General features: G+C 43.6%; 2 protein-coding genes across 2 annotated transcripts; both read left to right on the forward strand.

Annotated features, from left to right (window-relative positions):
• The first annotated feature begins 2,679 nt into the window (after positions 1-2,679).
• Positions 2,680-4,820, forward strand: LOC133906679 (uncharacterized). The gene is made up of 5 exons (XM_062348649.1): positions 2,680-3,110; positions 3,248-3,344; positions 3,867-3,946; positions 4,094-4,150; positions 4,255-4,820. The coding sequence occupies exons 1-5, from the start codon at positions 2,997-2,999 to the stop codon at positions 4,474-4,476; spliced, it is 570 nt and encodes a 189-aa protein (XP_062204633.1). The 5' UTR covers positions 2,680-2,996; the 3' UTR covers positions 4,477-4,820.
• Positions 4,821-10,278: 5,458 nt separating this feature from the next.
• On the forward strand, positions 10,279-10,935 carry LOC133909975 (leucine-rich repeat extensin-like protein 6). Its single transcript, XM_062352500.1, has one exon. It carries the CDS (start codon positions 10,280-10,282, stop codon positions 10,730-10,732), a length of 453 nt encoding a protein of 150 aa, XP_062208484.1. The 5' UTR covers position 10,279; the 3' UTR covers positions 10,733-10,935.
• The last annotated feature ends 1,027 nt before the right edge of the window (positions 10,936-11,962 follow it).

The raw sequence follows: 11,962 nt of genomic DNA on the forward strand, positions 1-11,962 counted from the left end.
AACGTCGGGCTACGCGGAGCCGTGGGGCGCGATCTCATTTTCACGGCATGGCGTGAGGCGCGCGGGCTCCGTCTTCGCACACGCCGCGTGCGGGCCTGGATAAAGTTTCGTGGAGATTGGAGAGTCAGCTCGCGGATACAGATACTGTCCATTTTTACATCCAAATTAGGCAGTAATTCGGGTATTCACATCCGAATTTGGATCTGGCAAATGAAATCGAATGTATCCATTTCAGATTTTTTTTTTTACCATATTTACGATTTGGCGAATACGAATATCGGATAATTTAGATTGCTGCTATCCATTTCTAATCTTACCAGTGCGCGCGCACTCCGACCGGCAAGGGACATGATGTCACCGAGTTCATCTCGGATATTAGAGAGCCAATTTATATCATATATTACAGATTAGATTAGTAATAGATCAAGATGATATTTGACAGGAGAAGGGATCCGGTGGATCCATCCCAACCGAACAATTAAGACCGACCAACACTTCCTATTATGTATTTTCCTCCGTGTTCTACAAGTCTCGTTGGGCTTACCGGCTGGCTCATGTCAGGAGGGGCCACCGTCGTTCGAGTGGAGGCGTGAAGCCACCGCCCGCCGCAGTGGCCCCTTGGAGTAGAGCTCGAGAACAGAGCGAGTTGTAGCAGGGTTACTAATTGGGTTGGGAAGTTAGTGGGACTGGGAGATTGCCATATTGGCTCCAGGTGGGTGGGGTTGCGGGGAGCAGGTTAATAACGCCAGGCTGTGTGGGACTGTGGGGCGCGATCTGATTTTTGGGGCATGGCGTGAGGTGCAGGCTGCGTCTTCGCACGCGCCGTAGATGGGCGGAAAACGTTTTGTTGGGACTGGATAGTCAGCTTCGTGGATACGGATACTATCTATTTTTTACATCTAAATTTGACAGTAATTCGAATATTCACATCTAAATCTGAATCTAGCAAATGAATTCAATTACATCTATTTTAGCATTCATTTCAAAAATGGATGCATACATTTCTTATCACATTCGCAATTTGGCGGATACAAATATTGAATAATTTGGATTATTGCTATCCATTTTCCACAATTACTCATGTGTCACCAAGTTGGCAACTATTGATATACGAGGCAAGTCCATTTATAATTTTAAAAATCCGAAAGCCCAACCATATAGAGAGGTCTGCAAATTTTTAGTCTTATCTTGCTAGTAGAGATGGAGAGAGACCAAATATAGTTGTGTCTTCTACCCCTATTAACATATGTGGATGAGAGGACTAGAAAAAACACACGTTTATCTTACATGGCAAGGCAGGACGAAGGGCGTGGATGCGTGGTACCTGCGTGAATGGTCCACCAAAATCCGGTTCAATTCCTTGTGCATGTACGACTTTCTTTTATAATTTTGTTTTTGCAAGGCTTTCTTTTGTAGTTTTAGTTTTGCAACATGTGACTGTCTACACAATTATGAGATGTGAAGATTGTTTCAGTCGAGAGTTCTATCATGGCATGTCTCAATCGCACATGGTTTTCTCTATATATGTCTATATGTGCCACCGCCCTAACGCATACATGAGTTAGGGTTTTTGCCTTTTCTTCTCCTACACTATCACATGTAGATTACTCTATCTCGTGTATCGGCATGCATTGGCGATCAGAAGAGTAGATCTCTAGAACCCATCATTTTTAAGATCCTATATTGAAAAATGCCAAATAAGGTAGACTTCTCTAAAGGAAGGTTAATCTCCTGTTGCTGCTTCACCCTATTGCTGCTTCACCCAATATAAAAGATGGATATGCTCACTTTAATTGTGTCTATTATTTTTCTCATATCTCTCATGATCTTTTTTTTTCCTGTTATCGAGTATGTTAGGGAGATATTTGTTTAGTGTTGTTACATATATATCTCAAGTATGCTCTTTTTATATTATCGTACTAGTTTATCTGTTAGAGTTCATAATTTATTTATAAGAGTTCATAATTTATTTATAGATAATTTAAATCTAAAAGTGCTGATTTTTCCACCAACAACAACGCGAAGATGGCACCGAGGGGAAGGGTTGCCTCGATCGATCTTCGTCATTTTGGTTAGCCACGGCCGTTTTTCTCCCGGCCCGACATGCAAGCACTAGAAGACGCGACATTGTGTGAAGGTCACAGCACGATGGTCAATCTAGAATGCAAATTCAATTTGTACAAAATAGGAAAGCATACCACGTACTCCGTCCATGCAAGAATACAAAGGCTTGTTTTATTGTGCCCGGTCATCAAAATTAAACTTTGACTATGATTTTCTCATAAAATATATTATTTATAGCTATAAAACTAATATAGTGTAAAAGTATTTTAAAATATAAATTTAGTTATATCATTTTTATATATTAGATGTGCTTATAATTTAATTAGTTATTAATCAAAATATACAAATTTTGACTTTTTTTAAGTAAAACGCGCTTGGTATTCCTGTATTATTGAGCAGAAGAACCGCCCTAGATAGTCAACAAGTCAAGATTTCAAGGCGGATCCCACCCCAAGCCACAGGACAGGAGCCACGGGATCCGACCGCCCAAAATATCTCGGCCCGCCCCGCCCGCGGCCGCAGGAGAAAAGCAGCGGAGCGACGCGGCAGGCCGATCTTTTCCGGTCGGTCCGGAACGTTCCCGACGCCAGATATTTTGCCCTCGCCTCCTTTCCTTCCCGCGCTTTCGCAATGCTTCGTCTACCCTCTCCTCCTTCCTCCCGTCCATCTCCCTCGCGACGCCAGCCCCCTCAGATATTTTCCCCACCCGCCTGCCGCGTTATATGTACAGGCTGGCCCCCTCCAACGCTTTCCCTCGTCGCCCGCCTCCAGTCGCAATCATCATCATCCATCCATCCCGAGCACAGCACAGCACAGCTAATGCTCTAGCACCAGCGCGCGATAGGCCACGAGGGGGAGCAGGAGGCCGGTCGAAGAGCCCAGCGAGATACTGAAGCCTTGAGGGTGCAACCCAGGACTGGTCGTGTCGTGTGATGAGCGGGAAGCGGGGGATAGGAGGGATGGCGAGATCCTACTACGCCGTGCTCGGCGTGCAGCCGGGCGCGTCCGCCGCCGAGATACGCGCCGCGTATCACCGCCTCGCCATGGTGAGTGCTGCTACTCTGATCCTAGCTGCTTCCGGTCGACTTCCTTTGTTCGATCGTTTCGTCCGGCTCGATTTGCCTCTGTTTGGCGCGGTGAGAAACGGAGCATGACGGGTTCGGGGTTTCTCGATCATACGCAGAGGTGGCACCCGGACAAGCTCGCCAATGGCCGCGTGGATCCGGCGCTCGCGGAGGAGGCCAAGAGCAGGTTCCAGCAGATACATGAGGCCTACCAAGGTGAGCGACCCAAGTCAATCTCTCCCTCTCGATCGCTCTCCCCGCCATCTCTCGGCCCCTGGGTGTCTCTGGCTGTGAAAAATTTATCGCCGAAAAAAAATCGATAAACCCGATAATCCTGTTTATCAGCGAGGGCCGATAAATTTACTTATCGGCCAAAAATATCGGTAATTTTTGAATTTGACATCTTTTGATTTCCGAATCCAACACGGAAGCAAGAAAACGTCAGCCCGCAGACCGCAGGCCGCTAGACCACCCCTTCAATCCTAATTCATTTATGTGTTATTATTTAGTCAAATGATTTGGATGTAATCTATGTGATTTTCTAGATAAATTAAGCTCTCTTTTTTCAAATTTTGTCCGAAATATTTTGTCTATCACCGATAGAATTCCGATAAATCCGATAATCCTGTTTATCGCTAACCTCCGATAAAAAAATTTTATCGATAAATTTTTCCTTGGTCTCTGGAGTCTGGACTGGGCATGTCTGCTGACATCATGTGATTCTCTTGTGGCGCGCAGTGCTGTCGGACGAGAAGAGGAGGGCTTTGTACGACGCCGGGATGTACGACCCTCTCGACGACGACCAGGAGGAGGTGGAGGTAAGCAAAGAATCCGATCAATTCGCATGGTTTCTTGTCTGAGATAGATAGATCGATTCCATGTTCCGTGCTGTGTTCGTGTGTGCTGTTGCACTTGGGATTCGACGGCAACCTGACGGTGAGCCTATGTGTGTTAATGGTGTCCAGGGATTCCACGACTTCCTCCAGGAGATGATCTCGCTCATGGCGACCGTGGGGAGAGAGGTAATAACTAGCTGATATTGATGCCACCTCACATTCTTGAGCCAAGGTGACGAATTTTTTTGTTGAATCGATCGTTTGCTGCTAATCTCGTTCCGGTTTTGCAGGAGCCCGTGTACAGCCTGGACGAACTCCAATCCATGCTCGACGGGATGATACAGGACTTCACCACGCCGCAGCCTGCGCCGAGCGGCTTCTTCACCGGTGCGCCAATGCCGTTCGGCAAACAGAGCAGCGTGGAGCAGCAACGCGGCGCCTCCTCGCGGATGCAAACCCCAAGGGTCGGCGACGCTGCCTGCTTCTGCCGCCGGACGGCTTTCTCCCGGTGATGATTTTTTTGAACGATGCTCCCGGTGATCATTTGAGTCGAATTTTCATCCATCCGGCAGATGTGTACAAGTGTACATGTTCAGTGATAAGGAGACCCACATCGCGCAGTGCGATGCAGAAGTAGGGAATCGATGGGGGTTTCCCAGCTCGTAAAATGCACGAAGCAGGAGTCAATCAGGGGCATCATCCATTTGTGATTGGGAACACATTTGCGATTGGTGTCTTTGGTGTAGAATGCAGAATCCCCACTGAGCAGAAACTTGAAAGATTTTTGTTGGCTCGGGTCTGAATGTTGTATATACGTCGAGTGTAATACGTTAAGAACAGCTGTGTTGCCTCTGTACAGCTGTGTGTGCGCGCCACTGTGCCAGGTACGACAATTTGTAGGGCATGATGTGTGTGATTTTCCAAATAACTATAGTTGTGATGGCTACGAATAAATCATGATAGGATCGAATATGACATATAGTTTTTACGTGAAAAAATTACGGTGTTAATTGGCGATCTTCATTATATTAGGGGTGTGTATAATGTAGGGGTTAACAATAAGCCTATTTAGTAGTAGAAACTCTTTGTCATCATATTAGTAGGATTATCATGAGTGCTTATCTTGCATTTTTTAATATTTTGAATATAATAATACTTCATATCAATGTGCTTTGTTCTTTTGTGGAACATCTAATCCTTTATAAGATAAATAGTACTCTGACTATCACAGAATATATTAATACAAGAATTATCTTCATAAAATTTAGTGTACAAACTTCTCAGCCAAACAGCTTCTTTGCATGATTCAGAAATAACCATATATTCAGCTTCAGTAGTTAATAAAGTAATAGTAGCCTGCAAACATGCTTTTCAACTAACAGCACAACCACCAACGATGAAAATATAACTTGTGAGAGATCTCCTCTTATTCAAATCACCAGCATAATCTAAGTCAACATAACCAATAAGTCCATCTTCAGATTTTCCAAACTGCAAACAAGCTTTAGAAGTACCACACAGATATATGAAAATTCACTTAACAGCTTTCCAATACTTTTTGCTAGGATTAGCCATGAATCTACTAACAACACTCAGTGCATGAGATAAATTAGGACGAGAGCAGACCATGGCATACATAAGTGAACCAACTGTATTAGAATATAGAACTCTAGATATGTACTCAATATCGTACTCTGACTTAGGACATAGAGCTGAAGATAATTTGAAATGAGCAGCTAATGAAGTATTCACTAGTTTTGCATCATGCATTGAAACAACGAAGGACCTTCTCAATATAACTTTGCTGACTAAGATATAACTTATCAATTTTCCTATCTCTAATGATCTTCATACCAAGAATTTTCTTTGTTACACCTAAATCCTTCATCTCAATTTATTATTCAACTGTGATTTCAATTTAGCTATTTCTAATTTATCCTTTGCAGCAATCAACATATCATCGACATAGAGAAGCAAATAAATAGCTGAACCATTAACAGTTTTCAAATAGACACAGCTATCATAATTAGAACGCTTAAAACCATTAGAAAGCATAAAGGAGTCAAACCTCTTGTACCACTGTCTAGGAGACTGCTTCAAACCATAAAGAGATTTCTTTAATTTACAGACAAAGTCTTTTTAAGGAATAATAAAACCTTCAGGTTGATCCAAATAAATGTCTTCATCTAACTCCCCATGTAAAAATACAGTTTTAACATCTAATTGCTCAAGTTCATAATCATGCATAGCAACAATACTAAGTAAAGTGCGAATAGAACTATGCTTCACAACAGGGGAGAAGACATCATTATAATCAATATCTGGAATCTGGTTATAGCCTTTTGCAACCAACCTTGCCTTATACCTTGTTGCTTCATTAGGAGAAATATCCTCCTTTCTTTTGAAAATTCACTTGCAACGAACAACCTTCTACTCTTTTGACAATTTGACTAAATCCCAAGGACTATTCTTTTCAAGCGACTCCATCCCATCTTGCATTGCAGTCATTCAATTATTGTAATCAGCAGAAGTAATAGCCTCATTGTAATTAGAATGTTCTGCATGACCTTCAACTTCTTCTGCATAACTCAAAGCATAAGCAGCAATATTACACTCCTCAATTAACCTCTTGGGCGGATTAATTTGTCGTCTAGGTCTATCAACTGCAATAGAATGTTGTGTAGGCTGCACAACGGATAAAGAATGTGGAACATTATATGAATCATGATCAATAAATAAATTTTCAGCAATAAGTGTATCTTGGACAACGGTATCTGGTGTACTTTCTGCATTAATAAAATGCTCCACCTGCACGCTAGAACTCTGCTGACTCTGAACAGGAGCATTTGGCAACGTAGCAGATTCATTAAAGACAACATTCCTGCTAATCACCACCTTTTATGTTATAGGATTCCACAATTTATAACCTTTAACACCAGATTTATAACCAAGAAAGATGCATTTAATAGCTCTAGGCTCCAATGTACCATTATCAACGTGAGCATAAGCAGGACAACAAAAAATTCTCAATTCTGAATAATCAACTGGAGAACCAGACCATCTTATCAATGATAATATTGGGTGATCGATTAATAAGATAGCAAGCAGTGGAAGCGGCTTCAGCCAAAAACGTCTATGCATGACTTCATTAGACAAAATACAACTGGTCCTCGAGATGATAGTTTTGTTCATACGTTCAGCTACAATGTTTTGTTGTGGAGTATCATGAACAATATAGTGTCTCACAATGCCTTCGTACTTACAATATGAATCAAATTCATTAGAATAGAATTCCATCCCATTATCAATGCGAAGCTTCTTTATCTTCTTTTCGGTTTGCCTTTCAACCATAACCTTATACTCTTTAAATGCTTTAAATTCTTCTAATTTATGCTTCAAAAAAAATAAGACCAAACTCTTCTCGAGTAATCATCAATAATAGTTAACATATAACGAGAATCACCTAGTGAAGACCTACGAGATGGTCCCCATAAATCAGAATGCACATAATCAGGAATATCTTCTGTTGTATGAACCGAAGTGTTGAATTTCACCCTCTTATGCCTGCCAAAAATACAATGCTCACAAAATTTTAGCTTGTCGATACTATGTCTATCAAGAAGACATCTCTTGCTCAATTCTGTCAAACCAAGTTCACTCATATGTCCAAGACACATAACCAAATATTAGTAGCATCAGAATCTGATAATGAATATGAACTTACAGCGGCATCACCTGTGATTGTAGTGCCTCAGAGATGATATAAATTGACAGACTTCAAATCACCTTTCATACATGGAATGTGCCTCACATCTGTTAAAGTTCTAATAATACCATCATGCATCTTTATCATAATTGATCTAATTTCAACAATTAGACGTGGATTGTCATCACCCATCCTGACAGAACCAGCATCTTGAACAGAATTATAAGTGGTATACCAATCCTTATGTATGCATATATGAAAAGACGCAGCAGAGTCAATAATCCATTCATCACCACTACTAGCACATCCAGCAAATGCAACGAGAGTCTCTCCATCAGAACTATTATCGGAAGCAGCAACAGAAGCTTTATCTTCTTCATTAGATTTACCTTTCCTCTTTTCTTTATTCTTCAACTTATAACATTCAGATATGTCATGATTATTTTTTTTTAATACCTGCAGAATTTTTCTTTGCCTCTGGACTTCGAACGACCCCTGTAACCGTTCGAACTTTTATCTCTTTGGCTATTATACAAATTCTTTTCCTTTGTCCTGCCACGCACAATCAAACCTTCTCCATTGAAAGTAGAGTCATCAGTAGACACCATTTGTTTCACCTTTTCCTTAGCATGCAAGGCCTCATAAACTTCTTTCAAAGTTAGTGTATCATGACTGTATAATATGGTATCTCTGAAGTTTGCAAAAGAACTAGGTAATAAGTACAAAAGAATAAAACTCAAATCCTCATCATCATATTTTACCTCCATAGACTGTAGGTCAGCAATAATCTCCTTAAAGACCGAAAGATGATTCAACACAGAATCACCCTCCTGTAATTTGTGCGTGAACAACTTCATCTTCAAATGCATTTTACTGATTAGATCATTGGACATACAGATCGATTCCAGCTTTAGCCATAAAGCAGCAGCGATTTTCTCCCGCAAAACCTCCTGCAAAATATTGTTTGATAAATAAAGATGAATTTGTGACAAAGCCTTACGATCTTTTCTCTTTTCTTCATCGGACCAAGACTTTTGATCTTTATTCCAAAAATTATCAAGCGCATCATCCAGATCAGTATGCGCAAGAATAGCCTACATCTTTACTTGCCATAGAGAAAACATTGTATCATGATCTAGCAGCGGAATATCATATTTCAAAGAACCCATGGCGAAGAATAATGAACAACAAAAAATAGCCTGTGTGCACCAAGTAATAAACTGCAAAGGTCCTGGTACACTTCGTGTACGTGCAGCAATAAAACTAGAAACCAATCTCCTGGTATGATTCTTGTGTGCACCTAGCAAATTTGATTTTTGACACCTCGGGACTTGATCCTTTTTTTTTTCTTTGATCCGATGGGTGAATCTGCTTACCTTTTCTCCGGTGGACGCGCGGGTCACTGCGAAACTCGATGGTGATCGCAATACGACAGAACCAAGATAGCACGTACCAAGATGACCGATGACAGGAGGGCCTCGGGGGGCAGTGCGTGTGAGTCCCGTGCGCACCGCGGCTGCTAGTGGATGCGCGTAACCGTGCGTCGATTAGATCCGTCGAGTTGACAACACCGATGTGGATTCGGTGAGATGGTGATGTTGATCGGACCGAGACGATGAATCCCGGAGAGACGACTCAGCAGCGAAACGAAGAACTCGAAGGCGACGAAAATCGATCTGTTTTTTTTCTCGTATTCTCGTGTATACAATCCGGCTCTAGTACTACTTGTTAGGAATAAATCACGACAGGATCGAACACGAGACACGGTTTTTACGTGAAAAACCCTTGCAAAAAAAAAACCACATACGCCAATTGGTAATCTTCACTGTATCTGAGATGTGTATAATGCAGAGGAGTATAATGAGCCTATACCTCTCCCTTAGCAGTTTACAAGATATATTTATAGGGGTGAACAGTAACGACTAGTCTAATACGAATTGTTTCGGAACATAGGCCAAAGACGTCCATATATATAGTTCAACAAGAATTCAGATCACAATCCAATCACCTCAATGATTGTACATCTCCTGAATCTTATCTTTTTTGATGAAACAGTAGGATCGTCCCCTACTGATTATATATTAAAAAATAAAGAGTGAAGATACAAGGAACGTTCCTGGATCTTATCTCGACAGCAAGAAAAAGCCTGCTATTTGCGTCAAAAAATGAAGCCTGCAATTGAAGGATTCCTGCTTCGCCGTGAAACTGCGTAGAATGGGGGATGCCATTAGCATATGGGCACTGCTCATGTTGTTTGGGTTGTACACACGCTGTTTAGTTTGCCCGGTTGGAGGTTCTCCAGAAATCGTCTGAAAAGAACCACACAATACGTAATATGGCACAGGCTTGTTTTCCCTCTAGAACCCGGCTTTTTTCCCTTTGTGTTTATCTGGTCAATCGAGATGTACGAATGAACTGAAGAGGTTAAACTAAGCACCAACTCAAGTGATACAATACTTGGTTCGGTCGCGTAAGCAGAGAACGCAACACCCAGAAACAAGCAGTCGTTCCACCAGCAAGACAAAAACTACGCGGCACAGATGCACCAACACGGGTATCCAGACAATATATGACCTTGGACTCACGGCCTGCTGATTACTGAACCATCCATGCTAATCCTTGGGAAAACCATGAGAAAGCCAAGCCAAGGCCAAATGCTCCCGCTCCAAATCACGATCCTCGTCTCCATGGTCGTGTCCCCGGCAGCAATGGGCATCGTGACCGACGGCAAGTGCAAGTGCTTCATGTGCATCTGCGACGTGGACCCGCACCCGCTGCCGCCGGCGCTGCCGTCCCACCACCCGCCGCCGGCAGAGCCGAAGACCGTCACCTCACCACCGCCGCCACCGGCGCTCCCGGAGTACCACTACCCGCCGCCGTACCCGTACGGGTACCCGTGGGAGGGGACGACGTACTACGGGCCGCCGGCGGGGGAGATGTACCCGCGGGACAAGGCGTCCAAGTCCAGCGCGCCCCGGCAGGGCGGCCTCGGGCTCTCTTCTTTGGTCCTCGCCGTCTTGCTCGCGTCCGCGGTGCTGTCAGTGCTCACGCATTCTGCTTAGTCGTCGTGTCAGTGTGTCGATCGTGCTAAGATGAACTGTGGTATCCTACTCCCATGTACCTATGTGAGAATCGCGTGTGTTCTATGACAAGTAACCAGCGGCTAATTGCCGTGTTCTACCGCCGAGTGTGGCAAAAATATATGGAACATGACGTCCAGTAATGGAACATTTACTATGCATCAGCTGATTAACGAGCACAGTTGCTGTACCAATACAATCTATGTGAGTGAGCATGTCGGCTCCTCTCCATTCTCCATGGCACAATCCAAGAACCAAGAGATACGGGAAGAGGCGGGTATAATTGTAGAACGACTCGCACAACCGCACAAGCATGGAATGGAAGAAGCTCTCCATCTCCATGGCAGCAGAGTCACGAGCACAACATCCTCACTGGCAAAAACATCGCCAGGCGCATCTATACCGTGGGCCTTCTTAGGCCTAGCTCGGTCACCGGCCTTCGTTCCGACACGAATGAACCGGGGAAAGAAGACGGATGAACGGGCTGGGCTGGGCTGATTTGCCGTTTGCTTTTGTAAGCTTACCCATCTTTAGTATGTTTTGCATACCGCTCTTTCTTCTCTAAAAAAAGGAAACTAGAATTGGTACATATCCTACGATCCTGAAGCGAGATCATTTTGCAAGGCAAGATAAGCGCGCTTGAATTGAACGAGTCAGCCGTGAGCTGCCCCTGCCCGTGGGGCACTTGGCCAGGGCTTCAGAATTCACACCTACTCCAGTGGTTCCAATTAATTCTCGGACTCTCGGTCCAAATATCGTGTCGCCTACCTTCTTTCAAGGCGTTCCCGGTGAGATCAACTCTACTGCCGCAGCGATTCAGGTTTTAGGGAACCGTGGGTGTGCACGGCTATGTATAACGTGCGTTGTAATCTAAAAATCCTCCACTGCCGCAGCACTTGCTTGAAAACCCGGCCATTCCCATGTGTCTGCTTCTCCACAAGTCAACTCGACGTAGGTGTCGGGGTTAGTAGTAGCAGACTTACCGCCTGTCTCCGGCAACCCGGTCAGGTCAAGCTAGCCCACGCAGCTTGCATGCACGACTGGACCAAGGCAGCACACTCAGCCAAATGTCAAATTTCCATCCAGTTCCTGTCAACTGCCCACACTACAAATGCCCAACAGCTGAACGTCTCGACTCTATGCGCCCAGCTTGTTACCATCAAGCCCGAAACAACGAACAATCCACACCACAAAAAAGTGAAGTTTTTGCAC

The sequence above is a fragment of the Phragmites australis genome, chromosome 2 (assembly GCF_958298935.1).
Source record: "Phragmites australis chromosome 2, lpPhrAust1.1, whole genome shotgun sequence".
NCBI lineage: Eukaryota > Viridiplantae > Streptophyta > Magnoliopsida > Poales > Poaceae > Phragmites > Phragmites australis.